This window comes from Anomaloglossus baeobatrachus, chromosome 4 (genome assembly GCF_048569485.1).
Source record: "Anomaloglossus baeobatrachus isolate aAnoBae1 chromosome 4, aAnoBae1.hap1, whole genome shotgun sequence".
Taxonomy (NCBI): domain Eukaryota; kingdom Metazoa; phylum Chordata; class Amphibia; order Anura; family Aromobatidae; genus Anomaloglossus; species Anomaloglossus baeobatrachus.
This window is the reverse complement of record NC_134356.1, coordinates 430,439,204-430,456,590: the sequence shown is the minus strand read 5'-3', so window position 1 is coordinate 430,456,590 and position 17,387 is coordinate 430,439,204. Positions and strand designations below refer to the sequence as shown.

The 17,387-nt window shown below is 46.7% G+C and overlaps 1 protein-coding gene across 1 annotated transcript in view; it reads right to left on the bottom strand.

The window, feature by feature from the left end:
• The window catches only part of CPT1B (carnitine palmitoyltransferase 1B), an 87,227-nt gene that overhangs the window by 54,665 nt on the left and 15,175 nt on the right, over positions 1–17,387 (bottom strand). Inside the window, exon 4 of the mRNA XM_075345445.1 lies at positions 3,834–4,005. Within this exon, the coding sequence (XP_075201560.1) occupies positions 3,834–4,005 (172 nt within the window). The remainder of the gene's footprint in view (positions 1–3,833; positions 4,006–17,387) is intronic.

Sequence of the window (17,387 nt, the reverse complement as noted above, 5' to 3'; positions counted from 1 at the left end):
ATGCCGCTGTCAGATTGACAGTGGTGTTTAAATGGTTAACAGATGCAGCCGGAGCTCATCTCAGGCCATATCTGTTAGAGACTGCTGCGTGCAGAGGAAGCCCAGCTCCTGAACCCCTTACACGCCATCACTCCTTCAATCAGTTACATGTAGTCTTACGTGATAATGCGTTAAGGGGTTAAAGTACGGTAAGTGAACCTTTAAGGATTTGTTATATTATGCAGTGCTTTAAACAACCTGTGTATGATTGGGGGTCAGAGTTTTGAGACTACACCTATCGCACAAAGGAGAGTGCAGAATTAGCGCCTGCCTGTGGACACACAGTAAAACGTCTGTGGGTCTGAACACCATTGTGCTCATACTCATGCAGGAACTTAGCGATTCTGCGATTCTGGCTGGTGATCTGAGCATTTCAGCCTTCTGGCTAAAAACAATCCATGGTGGTCTCAACGCAGCCAACATCGAGCCGCAGAGCTTTTAATATATGAGATATATATATATACACATACATACATACATATACACACATATATACACACACGCGCTGTATATACAGTATATATATATATATATATATATATACATACACACACATTATAATATATATACACACACATTATATATATATATATATATATATATATATATATATATATATATATATATACACATACACACACACACGCGCTGTATATACAGTATATATATATATATATATATATATATATATATATATATATATATATATATATACACACATACATACATACACACACACACACGCGCTGTATATACAGTATATATATATATATATATATATATACACATACATACATATATATATATATATATATATATACATATATACACACACAAACACACAGTATAATATATATACACATTATATATATATATATATATATATATATATACACACACACACACATTATATATATAATGTGTGTGTATATATATATAATGTGTATATATATTATACTGTGTGTGTGTGTGTCTAATTATATATATATATATATATATATATTATATATATATATATATATATATATATATATATATTGTACAATGCTTTCATTTTAGTAACATTTTAAAACAAAAAAAAAAAGCAAAAACGTAGTCCAGCAATTCCTACCTTAAAAGGGCTATTCCAAGATTTACAAAAGAGTAGGAGGAATATAACTTACCTATCGCTGAGTATCCCAAGAGATGTGTGAGTAGTGAACCTCCGCTCCATTCATTGTCTATAGGACTGCCAGAAATAGCAGAGCGCTGTTCCCTAAGGCCATCATTTTTGGAATTGCTGGTTAGTAACCTATTCCTTATCGTATGAATATTCTGTATGAGTGCTGGGTTTAGTGGTCTTAGAGACAGTGATCTGAATATTTCAGTTCCCTGAGATTGTACAGGACCAGGCTTTCAGAGTGACAGCTCGATCATGGCAATCACACTTCACGCAATAGCCATCTGAATAGTACTTACAAGTGCATCTCAATAAATTAGAATATCCTAAAAAAGTTAATTTATTTCAGTAATTCAATACAAAGAGGGAAACACATATATTATATAGAGTCATTACACACAGAGTGATCTATTTCAAGTGTTTATTTCTGGTAATGTTGATGATTATGACTTACAGCCAATGAAACCCTAACAGTCATTATCTCAGAAAATTAGAATAATTACCACAAAACACCTGCAAAGTCTTTCTAAGTGTGTAAAATGAGCCCTTATTCTAGTTTAGTAGGTTACACAGTCATGGAAAAGACTAGAAGGCAGTCATTGACACACTCCACAAGGAGGGTAAGCCACAAAAGGTCATTGCTAAAGAAGCTGGCTGCTCACAGAGTGCCGTGTCCAAGCATATTAATGGAAAGTCGAGTAGAAGAAAAAAGTGCACAAGCCCCCGGCATAACCGTAGCCTTGATTGGATTGTTAAGTAAAGGCCATTCAAAAATTTGGGGGAGATTCACAATGAGTGGACTGCTGCTGGAGTCAGTGCTTCAAGAGCCACCACACATAGACGTATTCAGGACGTGGGCTACGACTGTCGGATTCCTTGTGTCAAGCCACTCATGACCAATAGACAACGAAAGAAGTGTCTTACCTGTGCCAAGGAGAAAAAGAACTGGACTGTTGCTCAGTGGTCCAAGGTGCTGACACAGGTCCTTCCTGGTTCCCCTTCAGGTATGCTCTATTATGGACATTGATCCCCCTTTTTTTGGATTTTGTCATGGTAACTTGGATCCAGCACCTATTAGGTCCCTCTCAGTGTAGGCAGGTTATATATTTGTGGTAATTGGCTGGACACATGTAACCTTCTGATGTCCTGTCTGCCCTAACATTTATTTGCCTCCACTGGTCATTTACCTTTGTCATCTTATATGTATATCCTGACACAATCAGTTGATTACCGTTTTAATACTTATAATTGTGACCTATTGGTTTTTGGTTGCCCTAATACATACCTGATATCTTTGGTACCCTATTCTTACCATATATATTCTGGTTATTTATTATACTGAATTTATGGGTTTACAATACTTTCCATGGTTCCATTTAATCATGTTTATTTCTACATAGCTGGGAATTCCTGATGCCAGTGTCTTTCTTGTGATTGTGCCGCTCACCATCCTCCAATAAAGGTTTTTCACTTTCAGCTACTTGGGCATTGCTGGTCGTCCTTTCTCCTTGTTCTTATGTAATTGTCTGCGATTTGCCCTACTCCATCCAATAATTAATTACCATGAATTGTCTAAGCACTGCACAGTGTATACATTAATTTTTGGAGTCATGTATTGGTTGGTAATTTTGCTTATCAAGGAGAAAAAGAACTAGACTGTTGCTCAGTGGTCCAAGGTGCTGTTTTCAGATGAAAGTAAATTTTGCATTTCATTTGGAAATCAAGGTCCCAGAGTCTGGAGGAAGAGTGGAGAGGCCACAATCCAAACTGCTTGAGGTCTAGTGTGAGGTTTCACAATCAGTGATAGTTTGGGGAGCCATGTCCTCTGCTGGTGTAGGTCCACGGTGTTTTATCAAGACCAAAGTCAGCACAGCCGTCTACCAGGAAATTTTACAGCACTTCATGCTTCCCTCTGCCGACAAGCTTTTTGGAGATGGAAAGTTCATTTTCCAGCAGGACTTGGCACCTGTACACACTGCCAAAAGTAACAATACCTGGTTTGATAACCACAGTATCACTGTGCTTGATTGGCCAGCAAATTCACCTGACCTAAACCCCATAGAGAATCTATGGGGTGTTGTCAAGAGGAAGAAGAGACACCAGATCCAACAATGCAGACAAACTGATGGCTGCTATCAAAGCAACCTGGACTTCCATAAGACCTCAGCAGTGGCACAGGCTGATCACCTCCATGCCACACTACATTGATGCAGTAATTCATGCAAAAGGAGCCTTGACCAAATATAGAGTGCATTTACTGTACATACTTTTCAGTAGACCAACATTTCGGAGTTTAAAATCATTTTTTTCAGTTGGTCTTATATAATATTCTAATTTTCTGAGCTAATGACTTTTGTGTTTCCATTGGCTGTAAGCCATAATCATCAACATTTAACAGAAATAAACACTTGAAATAGATCACTCTCTTTGTAATGACTTTATATAATATAATATATGCGTTTCACTTTTTGTATTGAATTACTGAAATAAATTAACTTTTTGAGGATATTCTAATTTATTGAGATGCACTTGTATATAGTTTACCATTAGTCTGTTCATTTCTGTGATGTGCGTAAAAAAAAACAAACAAAAAAAAACAAAAAAATGTAAGTAAATGTAAGTAAAAAAGACTTACTCCCCAGACTTTGGTTTTTAAACTCCTTTTTCCATGTGGCTCAAACATCCAGCCATGGTAGGAAAGAAGGATGCGCAAAACTTGACGATAGATAAGGATCCCAGAGACCCAAACTCCAGAGGAGAATATAACTGCACTTGTCACAGTTCGGGACACAGGAGAAATTACAGATCTATTATCAGACAGATGGGAAAAAAAAGAGAACATTGCAATGAATGCGAGAATGCAAAACATAAAGCAAACCTTTCTGACACTCCTATAGCAGCAAAATACAAGAATTGCTGGCACTTCCTAATCTTATAGTCTGAACTGGTGCAAACTGAACATAGCATACATTATCAAAAATAGCAGCTACACTCAAGTAGAGGGAGGGAGAAAAAGCAAAGAGATGTATATTGTGAACATTGGAATGTGAAAATGCATTACTGCCAAAAAACATGAAAAACGTGAACTTTTGCTGGGGTAAAAATTAGTTATTTTGCAAATAAAATTGGCCAAGTTTAATTAAGCCCAGTTACCACGCCAAGGTATAACTCTCATCTAGGTCCTAATCTAAATTTCTGCCTCTTTTCATATCATTCCTGACCTCTTAATAAGGGCTCCTATAGCAGCGTCCACAATGAGCCGTTATGTATTACTTAAAAGAGTAACAGTCGTTTTCATTTTAACTTCATAAATCAATAGTTACATGAAAATAAGCAACTTTCTCTTCCTGAATTGAATCTTTCACTCTCAATCCATGGGTAAAATCTGTATTCAGTGATTTTCGTTTTTTCCTCTGCTTCTTCCAAGAGCCATAACTTTTTTATTTTTCCATTAACATAGCTATATGAGGGCTTGTTTTTTGGGGGACAAATTGTTTTTTGAACGACACCATTCATTCTGGACCGTATTGTACCTGAAAATGGGGGGAAAAAATACCAAGTGTTGTAAAACTGCAAAAATATGTGCAATTCCACAATTTATTTATTTATATTTTTACCATGTTCATTATTTTGAAAAACGGACCTGGCAATAGGATTCTCCAGGTCAGAACAAGTGTGTAGATACCAAACATGTAAAGTTTTACTTTTATTTAAGTGGTAAAAAAAATGCAATAAGTTTGTAAAAAAAAAAAAAACAAAGAATTGTGCTTTTGTGACCATTTTCCGAGACCCATTGCGTTCTCATTTTTTCATGGATGGCTTATTTTTTGAGTCTTGAGCTGATGTTTTTAATTACCGTAACCTATTTTTGGGTAGATGCAATGTTTGTTGTCGCCTGTTACTGCATTTTAATGCAATGTTGTGGTGACCAAAAAAACGTAATTCTGGAGTTTTTATTTTATTTCTCGCTACGCCGTGTATTGATCAGCTTAATCTATATATATAATTGCCTTATTCTGTCTGTCTGTCTGTCATGCTCCAAAATTGTGTCCTTATGGTGACACAAAGCTGATTGGCCGCTGGGCTCGCCATGGCCCCGCCCCCCCACACGGATTGGCCTCTCGTCCCGGCTCTCTGCAGGCCCCGCCCCTTCACGCAATGCACGCTCGCTCTGGCCCCGCCCCCCGCACGCATTCCCCCAACTGACACGGAGCCCCAGGTGAGTACACACACACACACACATCAGATCACACTCACTCTCACACACACCTCACACACACATCACATCCACACACTCAACATCCTGGGATATCGCTTGCTTCTCGGCGGCGATACTGTGCTGTGAGCTTTCAGGACCTGCCGGAGGATCACATGGCCGGAAGCATGTGGTATCTCCGGATGTTGTGAGTATGAGCGCCTATCTGTAATATCGTCAATGTGTGTGTGCGTGAGTGTATGCGATCGGGTGGGTGGGTGTGAGTGTATGCGATCGGGTGGGTGGGTGTGAGTGTATGCGATCGGGTGGGTGGGTGTGTGTGTGAGTGTATACGATCGGATCTGTGAGTGTTGGCAGAGGAGCACGGCGTGCTGGAGGAGGCTGGGAGGAGAGAGGCTGATCCTGGGGAAGGCTGGGAGGGGGGAGGCTGAGAGAAGAGAGGCTGATGTTGGGGGAGGCTGAGGCTGGGGTAGGCTGGGAGGAGAGAGGCTGATGCTGCGGGCAGAGAGGCTGATGCTGCGGGCACAGAGGCTGATGCTGCGGGCACAGAGGCTGATGCTGCGGGCACAGAGGCTGATGCTGCGGGCACAGAGGCTGAGGCTGCGGACACAGAGGCTGAGGCTGCGGGCACAGAGGCTGAGGCTGCGGGCACAGAGGCTGAGGCTGCGGGCACAGAGGCTGAGGCTGCGGGCACAGAGGCTGAGGCTGCGGGCAGAGAGGCTGATGCTGCGGGCACAGAGGCTGATGCTGCGGGCACAGAGGCTGATGCTGCGGGCACAGAGGCTGATGCTGCGGGCACAGAGGCTGATGCTGCGGCCAGCATGGGGGATGGAGCACTATGGGGGGTGCGCAGCATGGGGGATGGAGCATGATGGGGAGTGCGCAGCATGGCGGATGGAGCACGTTTGGGAGTGCGCAGCATGGCGGATGGACCACGTTTGGGAGTGCGCAGCATGGCGGATGGACCACGTTTGGGAGTGCGCAGCATGGCGGATGGAGCACGTTTGGGAGTGCGCAGCATGGGAGATGGAGCATGATGGGGAATGCGCAGCATATGGGATGGAGCACGATGGGGAATGCGCAGCGTGGGGGATGGAGCACAATGGGGGGTGCGCAGCATGGGGGATGGAGCACGATGGGGGGTGCGCAGCTTAGGGGATGGAGCACGATGGGGGGTGCGCAGCTTGGGGGATGGAGCACGATGGGGGGTGCGCAGCATGGGGGATGGAGCACGATGGGGGGTGCGCAGCATGGGGGATGGAGCACGATGGGAGGTGCACACCTCCCCCCAACACACACACACACACGCGCACTGCACAACACACACACACTGGGAAACACAAACACCGCCCTACACAGACACCCACACACACAGACAACGCTGCACACACACAACACCCAACACACAAACACCGCGGCATACATAAATATACGCACATACCGCGCAACACACACACTGCACAAAACATACCTCCCCCAAAACACACACAAACCACGCAACACACACACACAATGCTACAGACACACAGCGCTCCACAAACAACGCAACACATGCAACACACATACAACACCGCTCTCACCCCCCGCCACACCCAGACAACACCCAGAACATGTACAGCGCCCTACACAAACACTTGGTAACTACACACAACAACATCTATATATATAACAAAAATCATACATGAACTACACAATACGTAAATTCTAGAATACCCGATGCGTAGAATCGGGCCACCTTCTAGTTGATTTTATATTTTGATAGCTCGAACATTTCTGAACATGATGATACCAAATATGTGTGGGGGGGTATTTTTATTGTGGCATAAGGGGATGAATTGAACTTAGATTTTGGTGGGGTTTTTTTCATATTTTACATTTTGTATTGGTTTTACTAGTCCTTTTAGGGGATTTTATGAAAATCGCTCTGATCAGTAGAAATGCTGATCTACTGTGAGTGCTGGCACTCTGCTGGCATTCACAGGAAGCATGTCATGACAGCGACAGAGGTTATCAGCTGCACACGTGTTGTCATGACAAGTCATTGGCACCCAGTGATCAGCGCCCTCTTGATCATGGAACAGGGCGAGCTACCCTGGAGCGTGTTAGATCATGCTGTGAGTGTGACTGCGCGATCTAAGGGGTTAACAGGAGCGGAAAGATCAGAGATCCACCCGCACCTGTTGGCTGCACATGTCTGCTGATCAGATTAGCAGATATGTGGGGGGAATAATGCAGGCTTGCCGGGAAAGCCACCATTAAAGGGACAGACACGGTCAAGGATGTATATATACGCCCTTGGTTGTGAAGGGATTAAACGGTTTCTCTAAGAATATAATAAAATGGCCTGCGCTACGTAATTCAAACTGCAGATTGTCCTACAGATTGTCCTACAGTTCCCGAGACCTGTGTCTCAACTGACAGAGTAGCTGAATCATAATCACATGTACCTGTTTGAGAAGGTGGGTGATAGGAGTAGTAATAAATCTTCTCCTCAGCTGACTGAGCATGGAAGACTAAAGACTGAAGCAAAAATCTTTTGTGCTCAGTCAGCCAAGAAAATGTATTTCTTCTCCTGTCACAGACTTCATCACCTACAGTATGTGTTTCTGATACAGCTCCTCTGTCAGTTGAGACACAGGTCTCAGGAACTGTTTCTTCAGGCACGTGAATAGAACAAGCTGAGGTTTGAATGTGACAGGGCTAATTTGTTACATTCTTGGAGAATCCCTTGAAGAAAGCTCTTTATGGAAGAGAACTATAATAAAACAAAATGACTAAACCCATAAAGTCTCATACATAGGGCAGCATTGAATGGGGCCATAAAGTACCTTCATGGACTTCCATTTACTGAGGCAGCATACTGTTATACAAGATGATAAATGTCTGTAAGACTATGTTCACACAACATCTTTTTCAGGTGGATTCTGCATGAAATCCGCCTGGAGAAGCGATGCAACATAATGTGCAGTAATGTAAAAATGACATGGTTGTGCACATGTTCCATCTTAAGTAACTTTTAACTGCTTGAAGATTTGGAAAACCTGAAGCAGTTAAAAGGTGACTTCATCATTTTTCCTAGTAGAAGCTGCCCACGCTCTATATTTCACAGTACAAAGTAAAAGACACCACAAGAAAGACTGCAAAACTGTCTGCAAAGCCACTTCAGAAAAGTGACATTTTTCTGAAGAAGCTTTGACTGGACAAACTTGGCAGCTGCGCCTGGGTCTGAAAGATGATGTACGCACATAGCCTTATACAAGCTGTAGGCGTAGGAATCCCTGTGCCCCTGTGTCAGGCACAGCTTTTCCATTTGCTTTTATAAACAGCAATTTACTTTGTTCTTGGCAGATCCAAATTGTATTTGAACTAGATGTAAGTGGCAAGGGGCGGCAGCCGTGGGTAAGGTACTTGTCTCTTATGCCTAGGCACGTTACATGACGTTGAAGGGCCTGGCTGGGTGTGCGATCTTGTGCTATGGGGGCACTATGGCCTTGCAGGCTGCATGATACCGTTGACTTAGGTTGGTCAGGACCAGATGTCCGAGAGTTCAGTGAAAGATCACCGTTCAAACAAACTCTTTACTGGACGTTAACTTGGTAGGCATTATGTGCATTATGTAAAGTAGATATCGGGTACACATCTTCCACAGGTTTCCTTTACAACATGGATCATTCTCATACAGTCTCTTCACTTCTCCAAACACAGTCTCTTTACTTCCTTGAATTCACTTGTCACTGTCTCAACAAATCTCAGTTCCTTCTCCACAACCAAGCTTAGTACTACAGACCCATTAGTGAGAGTCCTATTGTCAGACAAAAAAAAAAAAGAGAGGGCAGTCAGCTCACCAGTCCATCAAGTGTTTGAATGGATAATGCAGCCATGTGGTGCATGGAGGTTCCTGAGACGGTACACAGGTTAAGTGTTCAAGAGGAGGGGGGCGTGGCCTGGACATGATGGTGTGAGGACGTCTCCTTGCAGAGCTCCTACACCCACCGCTTGAATACAGTTATATCTCGGCCTCTCCGCCGACTAATGCCTCCCAAAAGGAAGCCCCAGGTAGTACTCACTGCGGGGCCCGATCCAGCGATCCAAAAAAAAGGAGGGAGGATGGAGCGGTTCCTCAGCGGGCCCTCTCCTGCCCTGAAGCGTGCGGCAAGCAGCGGCAGCAAGATGGCGCCGACCCCCACAATGCGTCCTCCAGGAGGGGAATCCCCAGGCGCAGCGGTCCGGGAGAAGCCGGCAGCCACAGGAGCGAGACGGCGGGAGGAAGTGGAGCCAGGAGTCGGAGCGGTGTCTGGGACCTCGCAGACAGAGAATGAAGGCGGCAGGGAGCAGGTCTGCAGAGATGTACACAGGTCAGCGATGGGGGAGGTGCGGTTCCACATGGAGGAAGGTGAGGTGACCCGAAGCAGTGGGGGGGGGGCCCTGAATGGAGGGATGCTGGCAGGGCCTCTGACTATGACGCCCCAGAGCCCAGAGAGGGAGAGCTGCCCTCGGCCCCTGCTTGAAGGATCGCATGGAGGGGATAACCCGGCGGCTTTCCTCCCCGAGGAGGGTCCCCCCCTGGGCAGCCCATCCACCTCTTCATCGCAAGTACACCTCCCCCAGGCCACACAAGACCTTCAGGCACTGAGGGAGCTCATCCTGGCCCTTCCAAGCAAGAGTGACCTGGATGCTCTAATTCGCAGAATTGAGCAGTCCCACCAGCAAGCCATTGCTTCAGTGAGGGAGGAGATAGGTGCCCTAGAAGATAGAGTCACGGCCACTGAACAAGAGCAGGAGTCTCTGGAAAGCAGAGTAGCTCGCCTGGAAAAGGACTGTGAGGCATTTAACACCCGGTCCAGGGACATGGCATTACTGCTAGACGATCAAGAGAATAGAAGCCGCCGAAACAATATAAGATTAAAGGGTATCCCAGAGGACTGGCCAGCAGAGACTCTCCGCCATAAAGTGCAAGAAATATTTAATATAGTCACCGCCAGACCAACGGATGCTACGTACCTATGTGACAGAGTCCACAGAGTTGCTAGATCGTACCAAGGAGCCAATGCCCCCATTGCAAGAGACGTCCTTTGCCGCTTACATTATTATACGGATAAGGAACAGATCCTGAGGAAGGCCTGGGAGTTCGGTCCGGTGAAGATGGAGGGGGCGACCATCAAGCTCTTCCCGGACGTTTCCAGTCGCACGCTCTACATGAGACGTCAGCTTCATCCGTTATTGGCAAAAATCAAAGAGGTGAACGCCTCATATCGCTGGGGGCACCCGTTCCACCTCATTGTCCGGAAGGGCCCATCTACATTCTTGCTGAGACGCCCTGCGGAGTTGCCGGGACTGTTCAAGTTTTTGGAACTGCCTGTCTTTAACATCACTGATTGGCTATCCTGGGAGTCCATGGGCCCCCCAACGCGGAGGAGAGAAAAGGATTCAACACCGTCGACATCAGGGGGATGGGGCTGAAATGTCAGCTCGGCACTGTCCCTAGTTGCAGGGGAGGTTAAACTGTGCCCATTTATGTTGGAAAGGGCCCCTGGCCTATCATTTTGGGAGGGGCATGTGTTGTTGCACCCCTCTTTGCCTCGTTGGTGGGGGGGTCTTGGGATGGTGCATGGATTGGGGGGTGACGGAGGAGAGGCCGTCACAGTTTAATATTAGTCTCGCCTCTGGCACTTGCAAAGGGGCGGTAGTCAGATAACTTAAGGGTGGTGGGTGGGGGGGTTACATATGAGTGTTCATACCCGACCCCGCCGGTTGTATCCTAGTAGGCCTAGGGCTGGTCCATAGGTCTGCGAGCTCCTTGTGAGCTGTCTATTCCTTTCTCTCTTTCTTTTAGCTTCTTTGTTCTCCCTTTTTCTTTTCGTTTCTAGCTTCTCCCCTTTCCTCTCTCCCTACTCCCGCTCCCTTTCACAGTCTTCATCTTTCTTCCTTCCCCTTCTTCCCTCCTCCCTCAGAGCCCTCCCTGGTGGTGTGTGTGTCTGTCTTTCCCTTGTCGTCTATCCGTAGGCCCTCATCACCGACATGAAGCAGTCATCCAGACCTGACTTAAGAGTGGGATCCCTAAATGTCAAGGGCCTTCATAGTTCAGAGAAACGTTCAATCCTCATGAATCTGTTGTGGAGAAGGCGACTTCAGGTAATCTTTCTACAGGAAACGCATTACTGTTTAGATAAACCTTACAAGCTTTCAGACCGGAGATACTCTACGGTTTACCATTCCCCATCTCCTGATTCGTGGTCCAGGGGGACCAGCATCCTAATTGCGAGCTCTCTACCTTGGGATTTGATAGAGGTCAGCACGGACAAGGAGGGGAGACAGATACTAATAAAGGGGCGGGTCCAGTCCCAGGTCTTCACTTTTGCGGCCCTCTACCTGACCAGCACGGGACAGTGTGGCGCCCTGTTGCGATTCCTGAGCACCCTGGACGAGTTTTCAGAGGGCACATTGATAATTGGAGGGGACTTTAACTTTGTCATGGACCCAGAGGTGGATACTTCTAAGGGGGTCTCTAACCTGCCCAGGGCCACTCACAGTCGGATCAGGCGCGGTTTACACGAACACCAGTTAGTAGACACATGGAGGCTGCAGCATCCGGCAGACAGGGACTACTCCTTTTACTCCGCGGTTCATGACTCTTACTCAAGGCTAGACCACTTCTTTATCAGACATAGAGATCTACACTGCATGCTGGACGCGGAAATAGATGAAATAGTGTTCTCTGACCACGCCTTGATAATTCTTAATGTCTCCCTGACGTGCCCGATTATTAAACAGGGCCAGTGGATATTGAATACTTCGCTACTGGCTGAAAAGATGACTATGCTGGAGGTACAGACTGCGGTAAAAGAATATTTTGACCTCTGCGCGGGGGGTGATACCACACCCGCCGTAACATGGGAAGCTCATAAATGTGTAGTTAGAGGACTGTTTATAAAACATGGAGCCCGTATGAAGCGGGAGAGGAATGCAGAGATGGAATCTTTATTAGTCGACATTCATGCCCTGGAGAGGACCCACAAAAACCGGTTAGACGACGAGACCAAAACCCTTCTCATTCAAAAAAGAGAAGAGCTGAAATCATTACTCTCTAATAAAGCTAAGGCCTCGCTAGCGCGCTGCCGGAGGCACTTTTACGAATTTGGTAACAAAAACAGTAGGACCTTGGCCAAGGCATTGCGGACCCAGAGGCTGAGGGGATATGTCCCCCATATACAGAAGCAATCGGGGGAGAGGGCCTCACTTCCAGGTGACATAGCTTCAGCATTTAGGGACTATTACACTGCCCTATACTCTATTGACGACACCCTGACGGAGGACAATAGGAAGACAGCCAGGGAACGCATCCAGGACTACATAAGATCCTCAGGCCTCCCGAGGCTTAGACCGGAAGACATAGAGATATTGGAGGCTCCGATTACAGAAACTGAATTCGCCTCGGTCCTTAAGAAATCCCCCACGGGTAAGGCACCGGGTCCGGATGGACGTCCGCTGTCTTACTACAAGAGGATAAGTCCTATTCTATCTCCTCATTTTTTGGCAGCATTTAATAACATCTCAGCGTGCACGTCCTCTCCATTACCCAGGGACTCCCTTGCGGCTAACATCGTGGTCATTCCCAAGGAGGGGAGGGATCCCACCTGTTGTGCCAACTATCGTCCGATCTCCCTGCTCAACGTTGACTTAAAGATGTTTGCTAAGATTCTAGCCGATCGGCTGTCCCCCATGTTAGGGGGTATAGTCCATGCAGATCAGGCGGGTTTCATGTTGGGCAGGGAGGCTAGAGATAACACCACGAGGGCCATCAACCTGATCCACAGGGCTAGGTCGGGGGGTGGATCGCTTATGCTGTTGTCCACAGATGCCGAAAAGGCGTTCGACCGGGTCGGCTGGATGTTTTTGAATGGAGTCCTTGCCTCTCTGGGACTGGGGGGCAACATGCTCAGATGGATAGGATCTCTCTATAATTCACCGTGGGCCCGCATACGGGTTAACGGGGTACTGTCAGAGATTCCCAATAGCCAATGGCACGCGGCAGGGCTGTCCTCTCTCCCCATTAATCTTCATACTTACTCTAGAACCCCTGTTGCGACATATTCGGATAAACTCAAGCATCAAAGGTCCCAAGATAGGTAACGTGACCCATAAGATAGCGGCCTTTGCGGACGACCTATTATTTTTCATCACAGACCCAACCACATCGCTCCCAGCGCTAATGCAGGAATTTAAACGCTACTCCTCACTCTCGAACTTTAAGATCAACTTGTCTAAATCGGAGGCACTGAGCGTTAACCTCCCCATGGGAGTAGTCTCGCAGCTGCGGGGAGCCTTTGACTTTCAATGGGCCCCAAAGTACCTGCGATACCTGGGACTCAAATTTTCAGCAGATGTGAGCTCCTTATTCAAGTTGAACTTTACCCCTCTCCTCCAAAACATAAAAGAAGATTGTAAAACCTGGTCAAGGGGCACGTTCACATGGTTTGGACGGTCAGCGATTCTCAAGATGAATATCTTCCCAAGATTGCTGTATCTCCTTCAGACCATGCCAATCGGGATACCCAAGACCTTCTTTAGAGAAGTCTCTTCAATGCAAACGAAGTTTCTGTGGGCAAACAAGCCTGCGAGGTTGGCACGGTCGCTGTTGTGCAGACCTAGAACCCGGGGTGGGCTGGGCCTCCCGGATCTCAAATCATACTATGTAGCCACTCATTTAGCCAGAGTGGTAGACTGGTGTAGACACTCCAAGGCCAAACCTTGGGTGTCGGTGGAGCAGAGCTTCACTGATATTCCACTAGCGGCGCTCCCATGGGTGAATTCCCCACTTAGTACAGGACTTAGGACTCACCCCACGATTGGCGCTACGCTTTCCTGTTGCTCTCAGGAGTGGGTCCGGAGATCCCTGATTCCGTTACCCTCCCCCCTCACCCCGATCATTGGCAATCCAGATTTCTCCCCGGGTCTTTCTGACCCGGTGTTTCGCCTATGGATCTCCCGAAATAGATTTCGAGCTTGCCAAATTGGGGTCGAGGGGCATTGGCCAACGACCGAGGAACTCCGGAATTTCCTGGTTCCCGGATCGTTGGGCTTGTGGCGTTCTATGCAGCTTCGACATTTTCTGCGCTCTCTACCAGACTACAGTCAGTTTGATAGACCCCTTACGGAATTCGAGAAGCTAGGCACGGAGGGGGGGACCCTTAGACACTCACTGTCCATCTCACACTCCATGCTAGACAACTCCTCGGAATTGCCACCTCCTAGATTCCTCCTGCAGTGGGAATCTGACCTGGGCCTTATACTTTCGGCCACGCAGAGGAACAAGGTTCTGTCCATTACTCACAAACCATCCATCAGTTCAAAACTCCAAGAAGCCAATTATAAATGCATTTCCCGTTGGTATAGGGTCCCAACAAAACTACACAGGATGTTCCCCGCAGTGGACCCGGGGTGCTGGAGATGTGGCACAGGGGAGGGAGACTTACTACACATTTTCTGGGAATGCCCGGGGCTATGGCAGTTCTGGGAGGGGGTACGGGGAGTGATCAGGCATGTGACTGGATACGCGCAGACTCTGGGCCCGGAACTTTTCCTGCTCCAACTATCTGAGTCCTCTGTCCGTGCGTACAAAGGGTCTCTGTTAAGTTTCCTGGTGATGGCCGCTAGGACGTGCATCCCTCTGAGATGGAGATCCCCTTCTCCGCCGACATTATCGTTGTGGGCAAGTAGGGTGAACGAACTGCTGTATATGGAGGACCTGACAGCGTCTGTCCACGATAGACATGAGGCTTTTTACAAGACTTGGTTCCCATGGATCGAGTTTAAATACTCTAACGAATACGGCACATGGATTCCCCCAGATTGAAGGGGGGGCCCGTGGACGCCGTGGGAAGGAGTTGCTCTGAGAGGGTGGATCCCTGCTATGTGTTTGTTCGTGTCCCAGTGTTTTTTCCCTCCCCTCCCTCGTTCCCCTTATGTACCCCCTTCCCTCCCGTTTCTCGCTAAACCTTTCTTTCTTACTCGCTTCTTCTTTCTCTCTTACCTTGTTCCTTTTTTTTTTTCTTCTCTCTTTTCTGTTCTCAATCTGGTATTCCCGTTATATAAAACCTTTGGTAAACATGGAGAGGTCTTATTGTTGAAAATTTTCTGGTGTCACAGCTACTCTGTTATACACTGTCATGCATTGGTTGTGAATTGTATCGCAATTGACTCAGATTGGTACGTTTCCATGTTTATTGTTAAATAAAGAATTTAAAAAAAAAAAAGTGTTCAAGAGGAGAATAAAAAAAAATTCAGCTCCCGCGGTAATAGTATATAATGGCATTCCAGACTTTTTATATTAAAAACAGCCTTTTATTTCAACCATTTAAAACAAAAAAAGAAAAAAAAAACCCATAAGAATCGTTGGCTTGTGCGTTTCAAGCAGTTTGCTTTTACTTAAAGTAAGAGCAAACTGCTCGCAATGTGTAGGCCAGCAATTCTTATGTTTTTTTAATGGTTGAAATACAAAGATGTGTTTAATATAAGAAGTCTGGAATACCATTGTATACTACTAGAAGGTGGCCCGATTCTAACGTATCGGGGGGTAGTCTAGAATGTGTATGTAGGTTAGCAGATTGAATAATAAGGTAATGAGTGGACTGGATGGGTTAGGTTTAATTTAGTATTCTTATAATGGTTTATTGGTTTTAAAATGACAAACAGAAGGAACAGTTTTAATAGATGAGTCTAATGTCTAATGATGTCCATGGCTTGTAATGAAAGAAGTCCATGAACAGTGTAAATTTAAGTAAAAATATGCTGATGCTGTGGTGTGGCCAAATGCTGGTGTGTGCCCCCATCGTGGTGCAGCCACCATCCTGACATGTGCCCCCATCCTGCAGGGTAATATGTACAGGGGGCGGTGGAGCTGAGCGGGGCCATGGCGCTGAGGACGTCAGTGCCGGGGACAGCATGGCTGAGGACAGGTGACTATCCAGGTGTGTGTGTGTGTGTGTGTGTGTGTGTGTGTGTGTGTGTGTGTGTGTGTGTGTGTGCGCGCGTGTGTGTTCAGTGTATGCATGCGGAGGGCGGAGTGCGGGGCCGAGCAGGGTAATATGTGCGGGGGACGGAGTGCAGGGGTGGGTGGAGCCAAGCGGGGTCATGGCGCTGAGGACGTCAGTGCTGGGGACTGCATGGCTGGGGACAGGTGACTATTCGTGTGTGTGTTCAGTGGATACATGCGGAGGACGGAGTGCGGGTGGGGGGGTGGAGCCGAGTGGGGTAATGTGTGCGGGGGGCGGAGGCGAGCGGTGGGTATGTGTCGGCTGGGTTGCCGGTGTGGGCACCCGGGGGTGCAGCACTCACCGGAGAGTCGGGGCTCCGTGTGGGTGCGGGAAAAAGTGTCGGGCGTCGTCCTGTCGGCCCGTAGTTCGGGCTGTTCAGTTAGCTGAGCTGTTGGTCGCAGGCTCTTTAGCGCGCGCGGTGTGGCGGCGGTTGTCACTGTAATGACGTCATTTTGGAGCAAGACAGGCAGACAGAATAAGGCAATTTATATATATATATATTCCTGCAGGAGCTGGATTTTTTGTCTTCACCTTTTGAGTCCTATTCTCAACCTGAGGTTCTGCATCTTCTTCCTTTTGAAAGGAGTTAATTTGCCAATATGGCTTTTCTAGCTCTGACGCTTTGGGGACTACAGCCTGGGCACACTCTTCAACTCACGTACTGTTCTCTCCTGTCCCATCACTTTTCTGAATTACAAACTCGGGGCCACACTGTTAGGCATTCTGTCCCAGGATCAGTCTCCAGTTAATCACACAGTACTTCCGTCAACTCTCTCCATTTCTCTGCAATCTGGATCATGCCATCTTCTACCTTGGTATCCTCTCGCGTCAGGGATACCTACTACAGATGAGCGAGCAGTAAAATGCTCGGGTGCTTGATGCTCGGGTCAAGCTTATTGAAGTGCTTGGGTGCTCGAACCGAGCACCAAGCCCAATGTTA